Below are 27,697 nucleotides of genomic sequence, written 5' to 3'. Positions count from 1 at the left end.
TTTAATTTCTTTTATTCTTGACCAGAAGTGATCGTTCATTTATTTATTTATTCAATTATTTTTTTCCCAAAGTTAATTTTAATAAAGATATCTCCCACATCATCAAAAAATATTTTTTTAATCGTGATTTACATTATTTGATCGCTGATCCCTAATCCAGGCCGAAGTAACCGGAAATTCCGTCAAAATCATCAGCTGTGCGGCGCTTACATGTACCACGGTGTAGTTGGCAAGTATGTACAGTTGTGAACAAGTTTAATGTAAAGTCAGAAGCGAATGCAAGAAGAATACTACATTCGCTTCTAGTATTTATTTTTTTAGATGAGATCCTGTTCTCGGCGGTGTAGTTGTCGTTGTGAAGGTAATGTTGGGATTTTTTTTTTTTTCAGATGAGATCCTGTTCTCGGCGGTGTAGTTGTCGTTGTGAAAGTAATGTTGAGGTAATATGGAATAGGAAAAGCCTAGAAGCGAACGTAGAATTCTTCTTGCATTCGATGCTGCAATTTCTGGTTACTTAGGCCTGGATTCAGGATCAGCGATCAAATAATGTAAATCACTATTTAAAATTATTTTTTGATGACGCGGGAGATATCTTTATTATAAAATTAGGTAGACTTAAAACTGCTAGAGTATTTACTCTCGAGGTTTGTTGTTAATTTTTTAGTCATAAAGGTGTGATTGTGTATACTATAGATCAAATTAATTATTTGTGCATTCCTATAACCGTGATAACACTACTGCATATTAATTATTTGTGCATTTCTACAACCGTGATAACACTCCTGCATACAAGTCTGATTTATAATTAGCACAGTACCGTACTGATCCAAAGTACAAAAAAACGAATCTGATCAACATTCATGATAATTATGATTCAGAATATACATAGAACAGGTTGTTCTATCTATATATATATATATATATATATATATATATATATATATATATATATATATATATATATATATATATATATATATATATATATATATATATATATATATATATATATATATATATATATATATATATATATATATATATATATTGATACCAGTCAGTCAATAGAATCATTTTTTATTTGAAATATCTGTATACACGTACTTGGCTGTACCCACAGCTATAGAGTCTATACAATATGGATCACAGTTATGCCAAGAGAATTTGTGTAGAAAACAAAACTCCAAATCAAACTTTCGCCCAAAAAGTTAGAAAACCTGATGCAAGCTGTTTACAAGTTCCATCTCTCGTGTCCTCAATAAACTCAGACAATCAGTATTCACTACCGGTACATCAAATTCCTACATCATATTCCAGGACACCCGTTTCATTAGATCTAGTGAACTTAAACAGTCAAAAGTCCTCAATAACCTCAGACCATCAGTATTCACTACCGGTACATCAAATTCCTACATCATATTCCAGGACACCCATTTCATTAGATCTAGTGAACTTAAATGGTCAAAAGGACACCATAATTATTCAGGGAAAATCATTTGATGTACCTGGGGATGGAAATTGCTTCTTTCACTGCATAAAGCTAAGCCATCCATGGGAACATTTTCAAGGCTACGTTTTATAGAAAACTGATTTGTAAAACAATCTTTGACAACTTGGATGATTGGAAAGGCTACGCCTTATTATGTCATGGCTTGGAATCCTCAAGTTCAAGTGCTTACTTCGAAAACATGGTTACTGGGAATGGGTGGGCAACAGCTTGCGAAGTCCAGGCAGCATCTTTCCTTCTGGAATGCAGCATTGTAACGTGGTTGAGGGGTGGTAGATTCAATAAAGTTTCTAGATCATATGAAATATGTTACAATAAAGACTAATGTATTGTGGAAGATGCTACCTCAGATACCATCACTCTATTGATAGTTAACAACCATTTCAAACTTCTAAGGGAAATAATCAAGGAAGACAATGGGTGTGTAACAGATTCAAGGACAATACATGTCAAACAAAAGCGAATGAATGCCACACATTCAAGGGCAATACATGTAAAACTAGAGGGGGAGCACTCGGGAGAGTGCTACACCTCCGCCGCCAATACTGCTGGGTCACTCAAGTGAACCTTATATCTTATTCATTAAATATGATGTCAACAGTGCTGACAGAGTTATAGTTCTTTTCTCCAACATTTTTTTTTGGGGGGGGGGGGGGGTTGGAAATCACTTAAAACATGTAGAAATGTAAAAGAAAAAATTTTTTTTTTCTCTAAATTTTTTTTTGGGGGGGGGGAACAAGTCCAAAATCTAATGGCATGATCCTTGGACCATGCCCAACCCCCCCCACCAAGTTTCGTCGAAATCCGTCGGAGTTTTTCCGTAATACTGTTCACAAACAAACAGAAAGTGGTGAAAACAGTAACCTCCGATCTTCGATTGCGGAGGTTAACAAAGGCGAAATAATGCTACAGAAGTTACTGCTGCAAAACATAAGAAAAAACAGAAATCTCAACATCATGTAACAACATACAACAGCACATCCAAAGCATCATGTGCACAAAATCATGCAGATAAGCCCAGTGGTCTTCCAATATCTTCAAATATTAGTGACTGTGAAATAGCAGATCACAATGTGAAAGAAATGTTCAAGGACTCTGCTGAAGAAATGAACAGGCCAACAGAGACTGTCCCATGTATACCAACTGAAGAGTCAGACTTGTACCACAGTTGTAGAACACTAGGTATTGAATATTAGGTTCCTAAACCAAATGAAAACAAAAAAGAACAAAATCTTTGGATTTTACGACTTCGAAGAAAAATCGAGAGAAAAAAACACTCTCTTGAACCGGAAATTGATACAAGAACACTGCCTCCTCCTCATCCATTAAACGCAAACCAAAATCTAAACCGAGCAATGGATTCGATAGGTCAGGTCAGGTATGGGAGCATGTGCCAGAACAGCGCGTCGCTGCGTCCACTTTCCGCCGGTACTCCAGGGGCCTCCGTCTGGCCATCCCCCAGGCAGATGCCAGGCCCATCCCCATCTCCTTGAGATGATGGTCAACCTGCTGCAACCATGAGGCACGTGGTCGGCCCACTGGCCTCCTCCACTCATGAGACTCCCTCGCTGAGAGAATCTGGTGAGCAGGATCAGCGTCAGGAAAACGAGCCACATGTCCATACAGCCGCAGCTGACGCTCACGGACTATGCAGGTAACAAATCTCATCCGAGTCTCTCTCAGCAACCGCTCGTTGGACACAAAATCCGACCAGCGATAGCCAAGGATTCTCCGAAGAGACCTGGTACCAAAGGAATTAAGTCTCCGTCTCAGATCCTTGGTCAAAGTCCAAGTCTCGCACCCATAGAGCAAGACTGGAAGTACCAAGGACCTGAAGACTCGGACTTTCGTCCTCCCGCACAGGTACCGGCAGCGCCACACCCCATGATCCAGTGAATCCATGACTCCCCAGGCCCGACCCAGGCGTCTATTGACCTCCGGCTCACAACCTGCGGAGACATGAATATCACTGCCAAGGTAAGTGAATCTATCCACGACCTCAACATCCTCACCACAAACAGACACAGACAGGACAGCAGCATCCAAGATGTCACCGAAAGCCTGGATCTTTGTTTTGACCCAAGAAATCCGTAATCCCAACGGCTCCGACTCCTCATTCAGCACCTCGAGGGCCCCCAAGAGGATGTCTAAAGTCTCCGCAAAGATGACTGCATCATCTGCAAAATCAAGGTCCGAGATCTTGACATTGCCAAACGATGCACCGCAACTTGCGCTCTCCCACATCCCCCCAAAAATCCAGTCCATACAAGTGCTGAAAAGTGTGGGGGCAAGTACACATCCCTGACGAACTCCAGTAACAACTGGAAATAAGTCAGAGGCGGTACCACCACACTTCACAGCACTCTCAGTACCAGAGTAGAGTTCAGACATCAGATCGATCAGTTTCGGTGGCACCCCACGAAGACCAAGAATCCTCCAGAGGACATCCCGATTCACTGAATCGAACGCTTTACAGAGATCAACATAGGCTGCAAGCAGCCCCTGCCGAAACTCTCGTCTGCGTTCGGTGAGGACACGAAGTGCAAGGATACGGTCAATCGTTGACCTCTTTGGTGTAAAGCCTGACTGCTCTGGACGCTGGTGCTCAAGCAGATGGTGGCGAACCCTATCAAGAATTATCCGAGCAAAGACCTTGCCCGGCACTGAGAGCAGCGTCACCCCTCGGTAGTTGTTGCAGTCTTGGCGATCACCCTTCCTTTCCAGAGAGGGACAACAAGGCCCTCTTCCAGTCAGTTGGGATGATGCCTGTGTTCCAGGCAGAGCACAAAACTGCATACAACGACATGAGTGCAGCATTTCCACCAGCCTTGAGAAGTTCGGCATGGATGCCACAGATCCCTGGAGCTTTGCCCCGTTTCAACTGGTTCACCGCAGCCCGTGTTTCCACAAGCGATGGTGGACCACAGTTGATTCGAGGGTCAGCAACAGGGATTGTAACACCCTTGACGTCCAACTCGACAGCTGGGGGATCAGCCTGGTACAACCGCTCGAAGTAACCGGCCCAGCGGGCCTTCACTTCAGACTCCTCTGTCAAGAGCCTACCACTCTCTGCTCGAACTGCAGTGCTGCGAGGGATGGGCTTGGATGAACGTAATGCGCGAATTCCCCTGTAAGCGGGACGAGAATCACCTGTCCACAGGTGATGCTCTACCCCCTCACAGATTCCTCGCACATAGGCCTCCTTGTCCACCCTCAGTGCACGTACAGTTTTACGCCTCAGCTCCCTGAACAGCTCAGCTCTGCCATTCAGCCTGGCCCTGCGACTCTGGTCAATGGTATCCAGTGTCCCTTGAGAGACAAAATTCTTCTTTGCCCTGCGGTGAACTCCAAGGCATCCACCGGCAACATCAAGGACGGTGGTCTTGAAGGTGTTCCACAACTCTTCAGGACCCCCCAAAGCACCCAGACCCCCCAAGTGTCCACTCAGCCTGTTCGCAAACTCCTCAGCTACTCTCTCATCCCTGAGCTTGGCAACATCCAGCCTAGGCTGGGATGGTACCATTCTCCAGGATTTAAGGTGCAGCTTTAGAGTTGCTACAACAAGCCTGTGGTCAGTATTGAGGAACTGAGCACTCCGGTAGACCCTGCAGTTCTGGATCATCCTCCAACGACCGTCAATGAGGACATGGTCAATCTCCTTTGCCACACCGCCAGCGTTGGAATACCAAGTCCAGCGATGAGCTTGCGGGCGCTGAAACCATGAACCAGCCACCCTAAGTCCATGACTTCTTGCAAAGTCAAGGAACTTAGTGCTATTCTGGTTCATAGTTCCTGACCCATGGGGACCAACACACACCTCATAACCATCCCTATCAGTTCCAGTCGATGCATTGAAATCCCCCAAGACTAGAAGTGTATCTCGTCTGGGGCACTGATCAACCACAGACTCGAGTGTGGCGTAGAATGTGTCCTTCACGGTAAGATCACTCGCCTCAGTCGGAGCATAAATAGAGACCAGGGAAATGACACCTAAGGAGTGACGAATCCTTAATCTCATAATACGCTCGTTGACCGGTGTTACCTCAATTATCATTGGGGTCAGCTTATTGGACACAGCTACAGCAACTCCTTGGGTATGGTAACCATCAGAGCGACCAGACCAATAGTAGGTGTAACCACCCACCATTATCTCGCCGCAATCCGGTCTCCGAACCTCAGAGAGAGCTGCAATCCCGATGTCCAAACGCTTGAGCTCAGATGATAACAGAGACAGGTGATCATCCTCTCTTAGGGATAGGACATTCCAGGCACCCACCCGAAGGGACCGCCTCAGGTTAACCCAAGGAGACCGCCGTCTGGTGGACGACACCTCAGCACCACTCCGACACACTCTCCCGCAATCTGACCCAGGGATGTTACCCCGTGGTTTCCCTCCTATCAAAGATTGGGGGTCCCGAAGGCTTTGCCCCAATCCCATCATCCGGCTTTCGAATTCGATAACGGCTTTCGAATTAGAGCAAGTGTCATATTCATTCTCATCTTGTGAAATTTGTCATTAATGCAGACTGGAAATGAAAATGTCACCAAAAGTAAAAAAAATGTGTGTGCAAGATGCTCTAATGATAAGGAACCAGTCAAAATGTTCTCTGTAGAAACAGGATGGACCCAGGAAATGTCCCACAGGAGCTGTAGCATTTGACCCTTGTTGAACAGCAACTCATTTCCAGAATTTCACCAACTATAAATGTACACATGTTGAAACATGGTGGAATTGCTGCAAATGGTCACTGTGTGGCATTTCCTCAAGCCATCAATGAACCTGCCCAAATATTTCCAAAGCTCCCTGAAGAGATTAAAATCATTCGAGTTCGTAAACAGGGTAAAGATGATACAAGTAAAGAATTCACAGTCCGGCGATATGTAGTGCAATCTGCTCTGGTCTGGTTAAAATCCAAAAATCCAGCTTATGTGGATATTATGATCAGTCAGGAAAGATTGAATCAGTTGCCTTTAGATGGTGAAATTGTCATACACACAGTGGAATATGACCCCAATACAACTACACACATCAATGACAAAGGCCCTGCCCCGGAACAAATTGATCCCTGCATCAATGATATCGATAGTGAAACTGTTTCAGGTGTATTATTGCCTGAACCAGCTGTGGATATTTGCAAGCATGTTGAAAACACAGTAAAGGAGGTAATTGGGGAAGATCATGGGGAGGTTAGGGTCAATAAACAGGGCATTGTAACTATTCCTTGGCCAACACGAGACACAACACCAGTGTCTGAATTTACATCAAAACATTTCTTTACCCTAGCCTTCCCATATTTATTTCCATATGGCACAGGTGATTTTCATATCAACCGTCCCCGGACATGTACTTCGATGTCTGATTGGGCAGAGCATTTGCTCTGGTATGAAGATGGTAGGTTTGCAGCACATAACTTTTTCAAGTTTATTGTTCACAATATGATCATGAGAAAGCGTGCACTAGAACAGAGTAGTTACATTGTGAAGCAGCAGTTGGGTGATGAGCACATGACAGTGGACGATCTGAAGCAAAGAATTGAAAAGGGTGATAACTCCATTGGACAGAAGATCCTTTACTTTGGAGCTAAGTTACGTGGAACATCACAGTATTGGGCTCAAAAAGGCAAGGAGCTCAGGTCCCTTATTGAATTTCAGATAAATGCTGGAAGAGGTTTACCATCATTTTTCACAACTGGTAGTTGTGCTGAGTATTACTTTAAGCCATTACGAAGATTGTTGCAGATTTACAATCATGAAACAACTGGCAAAGATATTGATTTGCAGAACCAAAACGAACTGTATGCAGCTCTTCAGAGAAATACCCATATTGTTAGTCAATACTTTGACCTCCGTACTCAGGCATATTTCATACAAGTCATCGAACCAGTTGTTGGTGTCGATAAATTTTGGTATAGGCAGGAATTTGCAAAGTCTAGGGGTATGATACATTGGCATGGCTTGTGTTGGCGATCTGATAGGCAACCACATAATCTACTGTACGAGGTTGTTCAGAAGGATCTCTCGGATGGTGAGTGTGCTGAAGAGTTATCCAGGTGGGCAAAGGCTATATTTGGATTAACAGCATGTCACCCAGCTGGGACTGTTGAGAATGGTCATCCGAGAAAAGATCTCTGGGTACCACCTGAAGGATTCGCACCAGCACCACCCGAGGAGAAATATCCATTACTCAAGTTGCTAATGGATGTTTCCGAGTCTCAAGAATCTCTTCTGGAAGATCATATCCTTTTGGCAAATTGAATCAACTTGCACCGTTGTTCCGCCTACTGCTCGAAAACCCAAAAACCATCACTCTCTCGAGTCCAAAAGGGAAACAGAACATGTAGAATGGGATTTGGTACATTAAATACTCCTGGTAGAGAGCTGCGGGAAAAACCAGCTCTTGTTAAGGATTTGAATGGCTCAAATCGTTTATAAATGGAGCGAGACCATCCAATGTTAGTACAACATTCACAATATCACACACAGGGCTGGAGAGCAAATGGAGACATATCAATTATTGTCTCCAAAAGCAATCCAGAGAATCCATCTGTCAATGAGATTATTGCCACTGAAAAGTATGTCTGTGGATATGCTTGCAAGGGGAATGAACCTACTGGGGCAACTGTTGACCTTTTCAATGATATGGTCCATTATGCAGAGGAATCCACTGGTGCTGCAGCTAAATCACTCTGTACCAAATTACTAATGGGTACTGCAAAGCGTGATGTTTCAGCCGTTGAAGCGTCCTTTGAACTGGCATCTTTGCCACTACACCGAAGTAGCCACCAATTTCAAATGGTGAGCATGTCTGGTTCAAGAGTTTTGGAACGTCAAGGTTCAACTGTCACCAAGAACACCCCTCTTGACAAATATTTAAGTCGTCCCGAGGAAGAAGTTACTTCATGGTACAATTTCATTTGTAAACTGGGAAAGGTGCCAGTAATTTCCGGAAGTCAGATCCGTGCTACTTGGCCTTTGGATGAAGAATATTGCCGAACGATGCTCCTTCTTCATTGGCCAAACTGGCGGTCATTGAATGAGATTGGTGTACCAGAAGAAACATGGTGCAGGAAAATGGAACATTTTCTCCAATCCAATGACTGTCCAAGTTTCTCAAAGCTGATATTGAGAGGGCTAGAAGGCATGCAGAAGACTGTGCCTATTCTGACCAAGAAGATATCCCTTCAGAGAATGACTGCTCTGATATGGAGCAGCCTGAATGGATGGACCTTGTTCAGCCACATGTAACATTTGAGGACAGTGTTTCTGATTTTGTATATGATGATGGAGGAGTCGATTATGACGGATGCTGCTAGTCAGTTGTATCCTATGGTTAGAGGCAGTAACTGCAGAACATCGGGAAAACAAAGATGCTGAAGGTCTGCAGTTTCCAGACGTCAACTTGACATTGCTGAACAAGGATCAGCGTTTCGCCTTTAATCTGGTGATGAAAACTATGCTTGATTATAAAGATGATCCTGAGCACTGCAAACTCTTGCGTCTCATTGTAGGTGACACGGCAGGTTCCGGTAAGTCATTCTTGATCAAAAGCTTGGTGAAAGTCATTCGTATTTTGTTCAATAGGAACAAAGCTGTTCAAGTTCTCTGTCCCACTGGTAATAGTGCCAATATTATTTCAGGCATAACATTACACAGCTTGCTCAAGGTACTTCCAGGGGCAAAAACAGTGAAGGAAATGTCTGTTCCGGACTGATTACTCGGAGAAGCGCTTCAAAGGAACTGTGAGGGTGTCATTGCTTTGTTAGTAGACGAGCGCTCACTTGTCGGCTGCAATACACTCAGATGGATGGAGTTTAACAGCATATGTGGAATGAATAATGGTTCAAATTTTTCAGAACTATAGGGAGGTATTCCACTTGTTGTTTTTCTTGGTGATGATGTTCAGCTACCTCCAGTGTGTGACCTGTCCAACTGTAAAAGCAAGATTCCTGCTGCCTTACATGGATCCCTTGTCTGGAAAGCTTTTGAGCATTCAGTTATCTTGAAATCCATAATCCGTCAGGGAAATGATGAGAAACAGCTCAAGGAAACTTTACTGTCATTACGGGACGATGAAACAACACCCGAACAAGCACACTGGCTGCAGCAATTCCAGTGGGAGCAACTTCTGTCATCCCATGGTGTTGACTTATTGTTCCATATGAAGAGTCGAGGCTTGTTTGTTTTCCCAACTCATGCAGAAGAGTGGGATCACAATAAAATTCAAATTTTGGAGGCAAACAAATCCACACCTATAGCGAAATTCGATGCTGTTCACAAGGGTTTTCATGGCAGTAGAGCAAGAACTGATAAAGCTGGTGGTCTCTCTCGAACATTATATCTGTGTAAAGGGGCAAAAGTCATGTTGACATCAAATCTGCTAGTTGACTTTGGTATTTTCAATGGATCAATGGGCACTGTAGTTGATATCATTTATCGAAATGGCCGAAGTCCGAGGGAATTCCTTCCAGATGTTGTAATGGTTAATTTCCCAAAGTACAATGGCTCCCCCTTTATGCAGAATCAACCACACATAGTGCCAATTGTACCAGTGGAGAGGAGGGTAGACTGCAACCGTCATGGGTGTTGCAGAAGGCAAGTGCCTCTTTGGCTTGGCTGGGGAACAACAATTCATCGTTGTCAAGGTATGACAATTGGCGATGGTGAGCCACATCGCTATATTGTAATAGGTCCAGGCAACAAGGCTTTCGAATCTCACAATCCTGGAGCTTTGTTTGTCGCACTCTCCAGGGCAAAATCTGCTGGAGTGAATGGATCAGATCCAGATTTTGCTTGGCATCCTAATGTTTTGGTAAATGAAGATCGATTGTGTCATGTTGTTCGAACTCCTACAAGAACAGCAAGAACAACAGAACTCAGAAGGATTGCAGGCATTGCAAGAGAAACGAGAACTGTTTTTCGTGACCTAAACTGTGATGATTGCTTTCCCAATTACCTTCAAGTTTTAGAGGAGCATGATACTTCTGGTGAATACGAGGAGTGATTTGTGGAGCAGCTCACCACCAATCACAGTGGACACAATATTTGTGGATCATGATATTCACGAAGCTTTATTATGAAACGTTTGTCAAATATGATAGCTCATATCTGAGGCGTGTGACATGACTGTCACTGGCCTTCCTCCATGATTTGCTATATAGACATCTGCTTTCCTTTACCTATCATCATGGTTTGGCTGTATAGATTTACTATATGCCCATCCAGATGTGATGATTTGCTGGTATCTCGCATGTACATAGTGATGTTCAGACACCAGTATTTACAGTGGTATATATGTGAAAGCTTACAAATTCCCAAGATGGATAGTGACATTTCTCTGTTCCCCAGCTGTACATGCAGTATGTTTGATACTGTTTGTATCATAGCGAACGTAGTCAGCTTCATACTCAATGCGTGCACATGAGAGAATAGGAAACAACAACAACAACAACGACAACACAATACCCTGGCAATTTGGAATCCGTGTCGTCGGCTATGACCCTTTTGCTTCTGGTTTTTGTCATGGGGAATGATGTGTCCCGGGAGATAGGCATCGTCGGAGACATGAAAGACCCAAATATCAGACATGGTGTATATTTCCTCCACTGATTTTAAGAAAGATATCTCCCGCTTCATCAAAAAATAATTTTTAATCGTGATTTACATTATTTGATCGCTAATCCAGGCCGAAGTAACCGGAAATTGCAGCATCGTCTGCTATGCACCTGACTGACCTCAGATCTGTCAAAATCATCAGCTGTGTGGCGCTTACATGTACCACGGTATAGTTGGCAAGTATACAGTTGTGAACAAGTTCAAGTAAAGTCAGAAGCGAATGTAAAAAGAATTCTACATTTGCTTCTAGGCTTTGCCTATTCCATATTAATCAACATTCAGGTTAAGGATGTATCAAATTTAAATTTGATCCCCAAAATAACTTTATGCCTGAAAATGGGTGGGATTTGTTGTGCATGGCACCACTTGTTTAATTTTTAACTGATTGTTCACCATTGAAAGATGGGCCGAAAAACGAAATTGCACGACATCTCAAAGTTGTGGACGGATTCGGATGAAACTTGGTGGACAAGTTGGGTGTGACAAGGACTAATTGATTCGATTTTGGTGAAGATCCGGATCCGGATTCGGATCTTCATGAAAATTGAATCAATTCATCCTTGTCACACACCCAACATGTCCACCAAGTTTTGTTCAAATCCGCACACAACTTTTTGAGATATCCTGCTATATATTATATCTGGTGTGGGCTTAATGGTTAGCGTGGCGGGCTTTGGATCCTCGGGTCCTGAGTTCAAATCCCGCTCAGCTGTTGATTTAATACCAGGTGGGGTTAACTCGGCCTGTCATCCTTCCGAGGTCGGCAAAATGAGTGCCAGCATGCTGGTATCCAGTGTCGGAGTGGCGACCAGTCCAGGATTGTGCCCAATAGCCAAGGAGACTGCTACAGCAGCACCAACGCTCTGCACAGAGTATGTTCCCAATCTCCTCTCCTCCTCTCCTACTTTATATCGTTTTTGGCCCCATCTCTCAATGGTGAAGAACCAGTTAAAAAAATTCTAGTAGTCGGATCCGGATCTGGATCTTCACCAAAATCTAATCCAGCGTTTCTCAGCCTTTTTACCCTTGTGGAACCCTTGAAATAGTTTTCATGTCTCAGGGAACCCCTGCATAAAAATGATTATATACCATTATTAATATCTAGCTCGTTTATGTTTTTATCGTAGCTCACGTTGTAAATATAATATTTTTTTTCGGATACCTGGTTTAAGTAAAAAATAACCCTTTTTTTTGTCAAATTTATTGGCAATGAAAAAAAAAACATACCGCTCGTTTATGAGACCTCACACCGAGGTTTTAATTCACACCAAAAACTTTTTTTTAATTTTTTTTTGTTTGAAAACGTCATTTTTGAAAGTGTTTGTCACCCCCAAGTCTGTTTGATAATTAAAAAACACACCTCATATAACTTGATCAACAAAACTTAAACAAATAAAGCTGATGCAATAAAGGTAAACAGAAGAACTAAGAGACTGAGAGAGACAGACACAGAGAGACAGACACAGAGAGACAGACACAGAGAGACAGACACAGAGAGACAGACACAGAGACACAGAGAGACACAGAGAGACAGACACAGAGACACAGAGAGACACAGAGAGACACAGAGAGACACAGAGAGACACAGAGAGACAGACACAGACACAGAGAGACAGACACAGACACAGAGAGACAGACACAGACACAGAGAGACAGACACAGAGAGACACAGAGACAGACACAGAGAGACACAGAGAGACACAGAGACAGACAGAGAGACAGACACAGACACAGAGAGACAGAGAGACAGACACAGACACAGAGACAGAGAGACAGACACAGACACAGAGACAGAGAGACAGACACAGACACAGAGAGACAGAGAGACAGACACAGACACAGAGAGACAGAGAGACAGACACAGAGAGACACAGAGAGACAGAGAGACACACAGAGAGACACACAGAGAGACACAGAGAGACAGAGCGACAGACACAGAGAGACACAGAGAGACAGAGCGACAGACACAGAGAGACAGAGCGACACACAGAGAGACACAGAGAGACAGAGACAGACACAGAGAGACACAGAGAGACAGAGAGACAGACACAGAGAGACACAGAGAGACCGCGCTCGGAAGCACAGAGAAGATAGATGGACACCGTGCATGCGTCCCGTACTTGAATCAGTCACTCAATGATACACGAATCCGCCGCGTACAGGACGTCCACTAACCAGTGAGGGCGGTTTCACACTGGCGCCATATAGACATCGTTAAATACATTCCCTATGGTTGTTATAATTTTAAATAATACAAGAGGTTGAAGCCTCTATTATAATAACCAAGGAGTTTCCAACAATATGCCGTACGTGTATAGTAAAATTACGAATATTAAATCAAACAAAAACTACTCAAAAATACGTTGGCCTATTTATTACTGTTTCTCGCGGAACCCCTAGCGACCTCTTGCGGAACCCTAGGGTTCCGGGGAACCCCGGTTGAGAAACACTGATCTAATCAGTTCGTCCTTGCCACACACCGAACCTGTCCACAAAATTTCATCCGGATCCGTCCACAACTTTTTGAGATATCCTGTTTACAAACAAACAGACAGAAAGGGGTGAAAACATAACCTCCTTCACCTTCGTGGTGAAGGTAATGAAGTTTAAGAAAGAGGTGAATGTATGAACTGGTGTTTATTTTAAAAACCTTTCACGAATCACTTGAGCAATGTCGATATTATGAAAGATAAAACTGACATTTCGGTTCCTCACAATCTCTCGTTTGTCTTCCTCTTATTGCATCCCAGTCCTGCAGGTTTAGTTCCTTTCATCTCCGGAATTTGTTTTACTGAGCTTTTCCCTCTAGCTTCTCTTTTGATTTGGATGAAAACGTAAACGTTTGGAAACAGTAATTACAGCTTTCCAATTGGAGAAGAGGACTGAAAACGTTTTCCCACGACTATCTACAAAACGGTTCACTCTTTTGAATAGGTACAGGTAGAGACATTTGGTGATGTCCCTTTCCCTGCCTGCCCATGCACACCGTATGCAGTACGCTCGTTTGGTACAGAGGGGCGCCCAGCAGAGCGGCCGGTTGCACCTCGAGATGAGATATTCGAGTACATCGTGTTTCGAGGGAGTGATATTAAGGATATCACCGTTTGTGAGTCTCCCAAGCCTCCACGACCGTTTCCTCAAGACCCTGCCATTGTCCAGGTACCAGTTTTTTTACATGCAAACCAAGTGGAGCTTTCTGTTCAAGTCAAACATTTAAACTATTTGGTGTTCCTAAACTTTACCTTGGCTGTGCTCCCTTGTTGTTTTTCATTGCTCCATGAGCCTTTGAGTGTTGAGCCAGGCTGCACCTGTAGAATGTACATTTTGAACCGTTTCGATCATTCCCTGATCCCACTTTAACTCTTTCCTCCCCTCTATAGTCATCTCTCGGTTCTGCACCTGGATTCCAGCCATCTGGCACCTATGGGAACTTCACTGGCATGTCTCCTTATGGACAGCTTGGACAGGCTCCCTTCATCACCCCAACATACAATCCTCTCGGAGTTGGTGAGTAGCATATTTACCTCCGCCATGAAAGTTGGACGGAAGTTATGTTTTCACCCTTGTCTCTTTGTCTTTCTGTCTGGATCCAGATATGAGAATTTTTTTATTTTTACAAGTGATTCTTCACCATTGAGAAATGGGGCCAAAAACGATATATAGCATGATGTCTCAAAAAGCTGTGCATGGATTATGACAAAACTTGGCGGATGAGTTGGTTAGATGACCAGAACAAAGCCGGTTCGATTTTGGTTCAGGTCAGCAGGATCCGGCCTATCAGTGGGATACAAAACATAAACAGTTCAGCCTAGCGGAGGTATGTGCACTACCTGGTGCCGTTCGAGTAGATTCCTGTGCTTGCCCATCTACATCAGCAAAATGTAACTCCTCGTTGTCCATCAAATATGGTGGCTTGTTTTGCTTTTAAAACTAATGATCATGGTTCAAAAAGGCCTGGACTTGGTCTTTGTGAATAAACCACATTTTATAGATACCAAGAGGCAGTGATTTCCCTCCCCCCCCATTTCCAAAAACAACCTAAAGCCAAGTTCAAACTTTTGCAAGAATAAAAATTTAAAATGCCAGTTGGGAAAATGTGACAACTGCATCCATAGTACGTATTACTTCAAACTAAATTAATCTTGATTACGATGTCCATTAATGCTCAAGAAGTACGCAGGCGTGGCAGTGTGCACATCGATATAAACCATAGGCTCCTATAGAGAAGGACTGGAACCTCCCATGCTCGGAGTTTGTAACTTGAGTCTGAAGGATTAACTTGAGTCTGGGGCTAAAATGACTTCTAGAAGGGCTAGAGACACGATCTCGGGATCCATATAGGGGTTTTTGAGGACTGCGAGTTCAATAGTGTCATTTTCAACACTACCTGAGGTCATCTTCAAGGTCAAAAGGTCATGTTTTAAGGTCAAATTACTGAATTTTGGTATTTTTTGCCCGTTTTTGTGTCTAACTCATAAACGGTGAGAGATGGCTGATTGTAATAAGATGCAAGTGTGTAGAGCTGTCAAACTTTGATATTTATTGTCATATATCGTATTACATAAACATTATATGCATGTCACAACACTATGCCTATTACAACTATGTCTATGTCTATCACTAGTTGGAGAGATTTTCTTGCATCCTGAGGCATCCCAAAGCTTTTTCTTTGTCACTTACATTGAGGACATGAGCTTTCAATAGAATGTTAGCTGAAGTAGTACATGCAGCATTACTACTAGCTAAAGGTGCATCTACAGAGCATAACAGCTCAGCAAAATGAAATCGGCAATGCATTTTAGTCTTGTCATACAAATTATAGGCATAATGTACAAAAAAGACAGTTGACATAGTCGGCACACTCAATCCACCTCTATTCAAATTATCTAGACACTCAGATGACACCTCGTTACCATCTTAATCATCAATGATCTCCTCCATATTCGTGCTATCGCCATATTTATGAACAAGGTGTCTGGCCAAATAAACTACTTTATGCTTGAGGGCATCGTCAGACCCCAAGAGATCCTGAGTGTCTTGAGGAGTAATCTCTTCAATGAGTTCACTTCGCTCATCTGGATTTATGGAAGTTGTACAGTTCTTGTTGCAATCAATCACACGAGAACTAGATTCGGGCATAATGTCATGCTTAATGAGTGTTTGCAAATTTACAATTTTAGCTGCAGCCAGTATGTCAACTATGTCAATGTAGAAGTTTCCACCGCTTCTTTGCCTGGCTTGGCTGAAAAACTTTTCCAAGGCTTCATCTGCAAATATAGCAGGAAGAACGTAGTCAGTCTTTCTCTGCCATAAGCAATTTGGCAGCATCCACATTATTACGTGTGGACACGGTGAAGGCTTCAGCAGTTTGCTGAGTTAGCTTCAGCTTACAACCACCACCTCCTTGCCATGCGCAGGTTGATATAATTTGGCAGGCCTGCTCCAGCCTAGTGAAACTTGTACAGTCTGCTGTCCAAGGCTGTCTGGATTCGTCGCGCAGATGGATAGCTGAGAAACGGTCTTTACGTTCATCATCTTGAACCACTCACTCATTATCTGGGTGAGGATGATAGTGCCTTCGCTGATGCCCAGTGAATCCTTGAATGTCTTTAAAGCAGCGACAGTCTTGTCATTGAACACTTGGCATACCAATGGTATGCTCTGGCGTTGAAGGGGCTTGGGGAAAACAGCGGTGTGCGTTAGCTTGGTTAAGCGAATAGGAGTAGCCCGGTCGATCTCATAAACCTTCTGAATATCACTCCAGTAAGCTTTGTACTCATTACCATCTACAACAAATGAGTGTCTTGCCATCAACAGTAATCCAGTTGTTGTGAACATTTTTGAAGATGTGCACGTAGTCGTACACTAAGAACATAGATTGCTCTTGAATTGACAGCACTTGGAAACTTCCTGGTCCTCCAAGTTTTGAATAAACACTGCCGTTGGTATTGCAATTGTCACATATCAAAGAAATCACAGTACCGCCAGCACCAACTACAGCTGATGCAGCTTCAATAAGGAGTTCCTTCAGCTGATCGGCAGTTAGTTTTTTGCAGGGCAAAATGCGTAGAATATAGCGTGGACCACTGAAATGGCAGGCAACTTCAACAACCATAGCATGTGAAGCAAGCTTTTCGTGTTCACCACCCGCTGCTGCATTTTGAGCATATCCTACAACATGCCCTCCAGAAAATCGCAATGTCTCGACCAACTTTACCTCATCAAACATTAAATTGACCAAACGTTGCTGTGGTTTAAGCTGGTCGAACAAGGTTTTGAGGTTGGAGTCCTGCTGACTACTAGCAAGCATCTGTTTTACCTTTTTTGTTGATGGTAGAATGATTAAGCCGGATCGACGAATCGTTTTGTATGCACTGGGTGATATGTTGTGAAGCTGCATTGCGAAAATCATAGTATCAGTATTAAATCGGCGACGATCAAGAGGTTTGAACATAAGATGCAGCTGCGACAGAAGGAAGGTGAAATGAGGAACCTCGTGTGCCTCAGTCATCCAACAGAGCTGGCTTATTACAAGCTGAAGAATTTCCTTGCTTGTGCATTCATAGGTGTTTACTTGGTCAGTTATGGATCTAATCTGGGACCATTTTGAGAGCAGGCTGTTCTTCTGCAAAGGAAAAAGTCGTTTGGGCACCTCAATGCCATCTTTCTCAACTCTATTCAAGAATAGAAATCCAAAAGGTGAGTAAACTTGTTGGAAATGAAAGAAATGCTTTACAGTTTGTCCAGTAGCATCAGTTCTTGATAGGTAAAGGTTTTCCTGGTCTTTTATGACGTTGAAGCCAGGAAAATAGGAGCTAATTTTAGCACAGAAGTGGTCGAAATCTTGGATATTGTCTGCAGCCTCATCAGCTGCCTCCATCTTCTTAGCTCTTGATTCTGACCTAGAAGATGATGTGGGGCTGAGGTCACCTGCTTCAAAGCTGATTTCGGTACTCCAGGAAATATTGATTGGGGTTCTTTAGGTCGTTTGCCACCCCTAAATGACACCCAATCACAATTGAAATGTGTCTCACAGATATATATATATATATATATATATATATATATATATATATATATATATATATATATATATATATATATATATATATATATATATATATATATATATATATATATATATATATATATCTCCTTTAAGCACCTCAAGCTTTCTTTCTCATTTGGCATTGCCAATATCCATCTCTCCCTCTCCTCAGGATCTTTTGGGAAGGATATGACCTTTACATAAGGCATCCCATCATAGTTTCCTCTACAACCAAAGCAGCTGCAACGACGTGGCATATTGTCACCAAAGCAGGAAGCAACACAAAGATCCTGTGAGATCACCAGCTGTACAGTTTCTGAAAGGGAAACAAACAAAACATACATTAGTTAACGATGATATAAATCAGCAAGTAGGTGCAGTAGGTGCACAATGTCATGTTTTCTCATAGACTTTACAAAAGTTTTCCTCTGAGTTAGACACAAAAACGGGCAAAAAATACCAAAATTCAGTAATTTGGCCTTGAAATATGCCATTTTGACCTTGAAGATGACCTCAGGTGGTGTTGAAAATGACACTATTGAACTCGCCATCCTCAAAAACCCCTATATGGATCCTGAGATCGTGTCTCTAGCCCTTCTAGAAGTCATTTTAGCCCCGGACTCGTTAATCCTTCAGACTCAAGTTACAAACCCCGAGATCGTGACGTTCCAATCCTTCTCTATAGGAGTCTATGATATAAACGCACCAGGGTTTTTATTTTTACACCACGCACGTGAAGTGAAAAGTAGGGTTAAGCAATTGGTTCATGTCCGTCCGTCCATTTCAGATAGAGATGTTCGGTGACGTCTCCACCTGAAACAATGTTCGTCTTATCAGTTTATGATCGAGGAGCAACTTATTCCAATTATACGATTCACTTGAAAGCCTCTTCAAAAATGTAGTTGACAATAATCCACAACGTCCCTTTTCCCAATCGTCCGTCTCCAACAGCCTCCTTACATTATCGTTGCGCTAAGTCCCGAAGGTAAATTTGTTCAAGTAGAAGTCAGCCCGTGAAGTTCCAGGAAATCGCCAAAATTTCCCATGGTACTGTCAAGTGAAAGGCATGCAAGATGAAGCCAACACTCTTTTCTTTGTTTTCATGCCATATGCTAGGACATGTTATTAATTAGTGTTGGTCAAACAAATTTTGATTTTCAAATTTAGATTATGCTTAGAAAGCAACAAAATGTTGGCATGATTAAAAGTCATTTTATGGTCAGAAATGGCTGAGAATGCAGAAGAGACTCTCGAGGAACCAACCCCTGGCATCTGAGGACTGCCTTTGGGACCCAGACCCTATAGTCTGGCAGCCAAATGGGATTTTAGGGGTATACCTGGAAGTAGAGTATATACAATGTTTTTTGATTGATTTGGGTCACTGAAACCATAAATATTAACAATCTGCTTGATGACACCCTGTCACCGTTGGGCATTTTTTCTAATTTGCATAAAACCAAGATGGCCGCCAGTGTTCTTTGAATATACTATAATAAAGATATCTCGGCTTCTAGAAGGGATTTTAAAACAATATAAAATGTTTTAACGGGCTTTAAGACATTAGGAACCCAATGGAATAAATTTTATTATGATTTGACAACTCCTTCATTTGCATAAATCCAAGATGGCAGCCGTCAACCCTCTCGGGAGACCTGTTTTATGTCACCACATTCTGGATACAATTTTGGATACATTTTAAATGATTTGTTTTAGTGTTTTGAAAAAATAGAGATCCCATATAATACATCTTGTATTACAATTTAAATATATTAGCTTCATTTGCATATTCCAATATGGCCGTTGTCAATCTGTTAACATTTTGCTGTACTTTTGAATGACATGCTTGATTGATCTAAATGGTGACAATATCATTGAACACCTTCAATATAATATTAGTAGTTTGTCATTGACGTATACGTTAGAATATGTTTAAGCTGACAGACACCAGGTCATAAAGTAAACTAATTTCAGATATCCATTATATAGAATAAAGTGACAGTCATAATGTTCTAGTAGTGTCTATATAGGCTGAGCAAGCCATGGCGCATAAAGAAACCGTTCACATTTCTTCTCCTTTAACTACTTCGATATTAGAGTATATAGTACATGACATTGTACACAGTTATCAACATGATGTTCCTCTCATTTGTCTGTGTTGACATTAATACCTTTATGTCTAATTGTCATCGTCGTCATCTGCATCAGAGGCTACATCACATTTAGTCAGTTCGTTATGACAGTCCTCAGCATGACATCCACAAAATACAGTGCACGGTAGTTTACCGCTCACACATCCACATCTTCCTGATTTGCAAGGTCTTTCACTTTCACAAGAGCAGCGAATCAGTTTCAGAATCTCTTGTGTAGCAAGGGACACATCTTCATGTATCGATTTAGGCAACATAGTCTTGGAACTGTCATCACAAACGTATCCATGTTCTGTTGGATCTAGCGAGGGAGGGTCTAGATCCAAAGCGTGTTTCCACACAGCTGCCTGCAGGTGTGCCCATTTGACATTTTCCAGAAATGCTTCTGTTGTGGGAGGTAGAGACTTCAGCTTTGGTATGGCTGTGGTGCCCTTTCCAACATTTGTGGCCCATGACTTCTTCCTTGCCTCAGACATACTGCTACAGTCCTTGTGTCCATAGCATGCGGCCACAAACTTGGATGCCTGTCTTGTTATATCTGGTAACAATGCATGAATGTCACCCAAAAGTGACAAGGAGTAGCCTTCTCGCAGTACTTTCAGTACCGTGACTTTACCAATACCGAAATAGCATGCACATGTATCACAACCCGATAGGGCGTGCATAGACAACAGTCCATCTACTATGCTCTGCTGTTGTTTAACAGTAGCTTGTATGCCATTAATGGTTCTACCATGAATCTGCGATTCCATGATCATGTGACTGGTTAACTGTCGCTCAAAGTAGTGGTGAAGCAGAAGAATGAAGACGTCCGCGTCATCTGCAATCACTGACACGCCTACTTGGCAGTCGAATCGTTATCGTTACTCATAAGTCGAAACACGTCGAGGTAATGGTTAGCGTCAGTGTTCCAGACTCCATGGTTTTTTTTTTCTTTTTTTTTTTCTTCGGAATGACGGTGATGTTGACACTTCGATTTCTAGTGTGGTTATGATTTTAATCGTTGAGCGGCAGCCTATTAATTATATTATATTATAACCGCACTATAAATTGAGTGTCAACATCACCGTCATACCGAAGAAAAAAAACAAAAAAACAGGGAGTCTGGAACACTGACGCTAACCATTACCTTGATGTGTTTCGACTTATGAGTAACTTACAAGTAACGTGTGTGGACGTGTGTCAACGATCGCGTAACGTGCCTACAACATGTTACTCATAGGTTATAAATAAGTTTCGGGTACGCTAAACATTACCTCGACGTGTTTCGACTTATGAATAACTTACAATAACGTGTGCCAACGATCGCGTAACGTGCCTACAACTTATGGCCAGCGTTATGCGGAACGTGTGAGTCATACGCTGGCATACGTCAAAAAATTTCAAGCATGGAAAATTTGTTTAACAGCTCGGTGTACTACGACGTATGCCAGCGTACTACGACGTATGCCAGCGTGCTCTTAACGTATACATACTTACCCATAACGTATTCGACGTGTGCCAGCATTTTAGCCAATTTTTTCATACGTCAGGCATACGCTGGCTAAATCGTCAAGGTGTGACAGGGCCTTTTGAAAGGGATTCCGTTCCGAACAGCCGTTCATACAGGAAGTAAATCGATTGGTCCTTGACTCAGTGTTATAAATGATGGTATCGGTGCACGAGTGAAGGATATTCACCAGTAATTTAACAGGCTCAGCAGGAGGCTAAAACCTTTGCCTTGGTACAGCTTGGAAGGAGGTACAGTAGGTTTTAAGTTTTTTTTTTTTTTTTTTTTTTTTTTTTTTTTTTTTTACTTCAGTAGCGTATGAGCGATCACGTTTTCCTTTGCATTGCGGCCGTTTAAATTTTTTTTTTTTGAGGGAGGTGCGCATGGTCTTGATTAAACCTTACTAATAATTATTATGCAACGTTTAAGATTTTTCGGGGTCCCTCATTGTGAGTAACACTCAACCCAAACAAAGCCAATGGAAATCTGATGCAACAAACCCAGACAGTGTATAACCAGCAGAGGCCTTCAGGCCTAATTTGTTCAGCCCACCAGAAAACCAAGATGGTGGCCATATTTTGTCTGGGTGCTATGGTGGGTCGAGTCAAGCGACAGATGTGGGTGTGGTCCGACAGCTGTCTGACCAATAGGAGCACTTTTCAAAAATTGACCACCAACAAGAACTCCAACAACAGCATCAATGTGAAGCTCGTGTAGATCTGCCACATTTCAGGTAAAAACACCTTTTTGATTATAACTTGAATAATTTTCTTCTGATTTTCATGGTGTTGAGTTTTTTGGATTGATTGTAGATGAGACACATTTTCTAAATTTACTATCCCTAAATGTTGAAGGTCTGACTCTGGCGGTTCAAAGAAAATATTGCCGTTATTGGATCACGGGTGCCATGGGAGTCTTACCCTTGGCAATCGCTTTGTAATCGCATATATCTCGTTTTTAAATTGCAGCATGAAATTCGTCTAAAATCAGAACAAATTCTACATGATTTGTAATTCCCTCAAAATAAAGTTTTCAAATGTTGGCAAATTATCTTTTTATTTTCTGCAGTTTATTTCTTGACACTGCAAGTTTATTGAGGTTTTCTTGCTATTTCTTGCAGGAAAAGCTCAATAAACCTGTTTGAAGGACAGGTCCATTGTACCATCCTCTTTATCACCACTAATTATTGTCGTTTGACACGAACGACGACGACGACATTCAAGGTTAAGATGTTTCTGGTTTATTAAACTTTCAGGTGGTACAATCGACCTGTCCTTCAAACACGTTTGAAGTTTGTCCCTTCTCCGATGGACAAAATTGGAGTCCCGGACAGTCGGACAACCATCCTAATGTTGAGCCCTGGGAATTTTTATTTATTATTATTATTAGTCCCTGACCTGTTTCACTGGAGGGGATTATAGGTTTGCTCTCCCTCTGTCTATCACACCTGTGGATTTTCAGACTTTTTCATCATACCCTTGAACATATTCAACTGAAACTTGGTACATGGCTTTATTATGATAAGTTGCAGAACAAGTTCGACTTTCAGGGAATTTCGGCAATTTTTCACAGAGTTAGTCCCTTTGTGGAGTTAGAAAATATCACATCGGTAGGGGGGCAAGTATTGCAAAACAATTCTCGCTATTGTTATTTTTGATCGGGTGCAGGGCAGTGGAATCAAACCTGTACTTTTGTGAATGGGAACAATGTTCAGACCAGGCCATCCAAGTATAGTTGAATGGCCTGGTCTGAACATTGCAGGAGTCTGAACAATAAAGCAGTACCTTGCTTGGGATTGTTTCTTAGACATTATGCGGATTGACCAGCCCCTGGTGAAATGCCTCTTTGCGCTTACCGTTCAGATATCTACTTTATCCAACATGTACTGCAACTTCAAAATTTAATGATAAACCTGCTATATCGATTGCTGTCTCATGTGGGTACTTGTGCAAATGTAGAATGATTATTAATTTTCTGCCCTTTTTGTTTTCCTCCATGTCCATCCAGCATGAATAATTAATGGTTTGTGAATGAGAGGTTTGGGATACGGTTGAGCGTTGAAGCATCTCTTGAGCGTAACGTGTCCATTAAGACACCGTACTCGCACTGGGCGTGTGTTTTGTACACTTTGCACGACTGTGTTTAGAGGAGCAAATTCTGTATTATCGTAATGCTGTAAATGAAAAGTCCATGGAGAATACAACATCACTTGTGCACGTGCTCACATAGGGAGAGAAGTAACCATGCTTATGTAATAAATAGATGGCCTCAGATGACGAACAATATTATGATGTTTACATTGCTCACGTGTGTTTGTAGAATGTGTCAAATAAGTACATTGATGTCCATGTGCCCATGAAATATTTTTGACATGGTATGTTATAAGTGATGTGAATGGGTCTGCATAAGGACGGTTGAATGTGACACCCACAGTGGGCACCTTACTGTTTGCATTAAAATGTATTTTCGTCATTCATAGCTTCCACTCAACGATAACATTACCTGCACTTAACCATAGTATTCCAGTATGGGAGAGCAACATTATCATTCTTGTGCAGTACATGGCTGTGGGATGGTGTCAGTTCTTTTTGTGGTGCAGCAATGCAGTTGATGCAGTGCCCTGGTAGTTTAAAACAGGAATTTGTAATTTGTTCAGGGTGCCAACAACAGCTCTCATATTCTTCACGAAGAACACCGTGGGATCTTCAATGTCTGCTAAATAATGCTGGCAGATGGGACTCCTGCTTTGATGTCCATCCTAAGGATGGTGCGCACATTGATGACTCTCTCTTCTTACAAAATGCCAGTGTAGTAGTTGTATACCTGGGTAGATATTGTAACCCAAGATAGACAGCTCAGAAGGGAGTGTGTATATTTATCCCCAGGCTGTCCTGTCAGCCCGGGAGAGCAATAACTAAGAATGACGGAGTATGCCCATTCTGTGGTTGGTTTCAGAGGCCATATTTGCTATATGGTCGGCCCAGGATACGTCCTGGCTGATCATGAGGCCGAGAATTTCCGCTGACTGAGCCTCTCCCAGTAGCTGACCATGCAAACGGATTGTTGGGTTTGTATGACGATAATTTCTGAGCGATAGGTTGAGATGGTGAGATTTTCCTGGATTGAAGGGCACATTTCATTTATCACAGACACAGACAGTCATTTAATCATTTACAGATCAGCACAGCTGCTGTCTGGGAATTGGCTGCATTTAAGGTAAGAGAATTTTTTTTTAAAGCATCAGAGAGACTTATTTATTCGTATGCAGGTTGTGGCTGCTTGATTGCATCATCTGCTGGGGGCGTGGCTGTGCTGCTGATGCAATGCCCCGTTACCAGCACGCTCGTACTCATTTTGCCGACCTCGAAAGGATGACGGGCTGAGTCCACCCTCCCGGTTGTTAATTAAACAGCCCAACAGGGGCTTGAATTCAAGCAGGGGTGCAAATTAACATTTTTATCCACCGGCCAGCAGGGCCGGTGACCAGAAAAAGTTACTGGCCCAGCAGAATTTCTGTTTGATGGATGAGGTTGGTTGGATGAGTGAATTTGATGAGTGTGATTGGTTGGGTGAGTGAGTTTAATGGTGGAGGTTTGCAGAATGAGTGAGTTTGATGGAGGAGCTTGGGTGGATGAGTGAGTTGGATGGATGGATGAGTGAGTTTGATGAGTGGGGTGGGGGTGAGGGGATGATACAGGGAGGAGGTTGTGGGTGATGGGGGGACCTTTTTTGTGTGGGTGATGGGGGGGCAGGGGGGTTGTGAGTAGTGCTGGCGGGGGGGGTTGTGGGTGATGGACGATGGGGTGGAGGGGGTGGGTTGTGGGTGATGGACAATGGTAGGGGTAATACTCGTCCACCCAACATCACATATAAACTCACTCATCCACCAAACCTCACCCATCAAACTCACTCATTAACCCAACCTCACCCATCAAACTCACTCATTCATCTAACCTCACTCATCTAACTCACTCATTAACCCAAAAGCCTCATCAAACTCACTCATTCACCTAACCTCACCCATGAAACTCTCATTCACCCAAATTCACTCATTTAACCAACCTGGGCATGAGAAAATGCATCCAAACCGTGCCAAACCGTCAAATCTCGCGCAATCATGCGTAATTTGGAACGAGATGAAAACAGACAAAATGGCCGCCGCAGAATTACTGGTGATTTCTACAGATTTCTGCGGACAAAAACAGTAGTTCTAGTTGAGAAAACTAGTAGAGAAGCAAGTCCAAATTGTACAAAATAACAGCAATCACCGGTGATTCGCCAGCCGGGCAGGTAAGGCAGTATTATGTACCAACCCAGCACAGAAGTTAGGTGCCATTGGCGACCGGGCGGCCGTTAATTTGCACCCCTGTCAAGACCCCAGGATCTTAAGCCAGTCACCTTAACCGTTAAGTCAACACCAGGCTTATCAGAGTGATCATTCATGTTGTTGTGGATTTTTCACCCACCCCGTTGTGATCGTTGAAGGATTCTTCCTGGTTGATTGTGGAATCTTATTTAACTTCAGGCAGAGTTTAACATTTATCTGATTTGGTTATAAAATCCTGCATACCACCCACCGACACTGATAACCGATGTCCACACAAGTCCTTTCTTTGTGAAACAATTTATTTTATACATATCCACTATACACTTCTCACCCTCGTACAATGAACTTAAGAATCCCCATTTGTTGCAATATTATTTGGTTCTATTTCATTTATTCTTACTTTTAGTTAACAGTTAAACCAACCTGATTCAATTCACTTCTACATTACATCAGAGAGTTTTATTCTTACTTGGTACTTGGTCAGTTCCAAGGAATACAAGCCACTGAGATACTATACTTTCTCACGTGCTTGCACTGAAACAATTTTACATTTCAAAGCATTTTATACTTTCATGGGAGAGTGGTGGGGGCTACCAACCCAGACTGCAGACGTGTCCTTTCGGCGAGAAGCCACTACATACATTTCGAGGCAAAGGTTCGCTGTTATCAGCTCAGGTCATACTGCTCCAGACCAAGACATTCCATCAACATCTAGGGCAAAAGCCTCTTGGACAAATAAAACAGCCAATTCAACTTGTCGCATCAACTTACATTTCTAAAACCCCATTTGTTACAATTTAAAATACATTAATATAAATTTTTCCCCCACACTCCCCCATTTTTTTGTTTTTTTTTTTCAAGGAAAATTTGAATAATTTTTCTTACACGTGATTACCATGTCCCGTTCCTGAAGGAGAAAAGATTTCCATTACTCAAGTTCAATCAACAATGGCAGCGAGTGCTCATATCAGAAAATGAGTGAGTTTCCATTTTATTTATGGTCTGTTCATCAGCATGTGTCACACATTGAAAACATGCTACCCGAAGTCAGAAGATAAACAGGTCAGGGTGTGGATAGAGCAGCACCCAACGGGAAACACAATCAAAGCACTCCTTGAGCTGAGGAGAAGGTAGATGTGGGCAAGTACAAGCTTGGGCCTGACACTGGGTTGAAGGAGACGAAAAGGACTCGAGAGGTGAACAGAGATCCAGCCCCAACAGAGCCTGGGGCCTCGCAGCAGCAGTCTGTGCAATCGGGCCTCGCACAAATCGAGCTGCGCACGTTAGATGCAGTCGCTTTGTAGCACGAGCCCCCATCCCGCACCATTGAACACATGTTGTAAACGACTCGCAGTGTGGAACTCCAGGCCTGTTGTACATTGAAGCAACCACAGCAAGTTCTGGATGTATTTGCAGAGCGGCAATCGAGACTGTGGCTGAGAACATTCCTCCACGCAGGCACCACACAACGCTGACGTTAAGACTTTGCTCAACCTTCTCCTCAGTAGGTTTTTCTTTTTTTTCACATTTCCTTCATCTTATCTCCTCAGGAAGGGGCATGATCACG

The 27,697-nt window shown here is 42.6% G+C and overlaps 1 protein-coding gene across 5 annotated transcripts in view; it reads left to right on the top strand.

Annotated features, from left to right (window-relative positions):
• LOC147021356 (protein LSM14 homolog B-like) overlaps window positions 1–27,697 on the top strand; it is a 79,621-nt gene that overhangs the window by 13,520 nt on the left and 38,404 nt on the right. For all 5 annotated transcript variants that reach the window (XR_015060769.1, XM_085891229.1, XM_085891227.1 and 2 more), the window contains exons 2-3: window positions 14,115–14,278; window positions 14,500–14,626. Coding sequence is in view for 4 of the 5 variants with exons in the window: in XM_085891229.1 (XP_085747355.1) it covers window positions 14,115–14,278; window positions 14,500–14,626 (291 nt within the window). In the remaining variant the exon portion in view is untranslated. The remainder of the gene's footprint in view (window positions 1–14,114; window positions 14,279–14,499; window positions 14,627–27,697) is intronic.

The sequence above is a fragment of the Eptatretus burgeri genome, chromosome 8 (assembly GCF_056783735.1).
Source record: "Eptatretus burgeri isolate ZD-2024b chromosome 8, Ebu_testis_v1, whole genome shotgun sequence".
Taxonomy (NCBI): Eukaryota; Metazoa; Chordata; class Myxini; order Myxiniformes; family Myxinidae; genus Eptatretus; species Eptatretus burgeri.
Note: the sequence above shows the minus strand (reverse complement) of the source record. Positions and strands in the feature narration are given on the sequence as shown.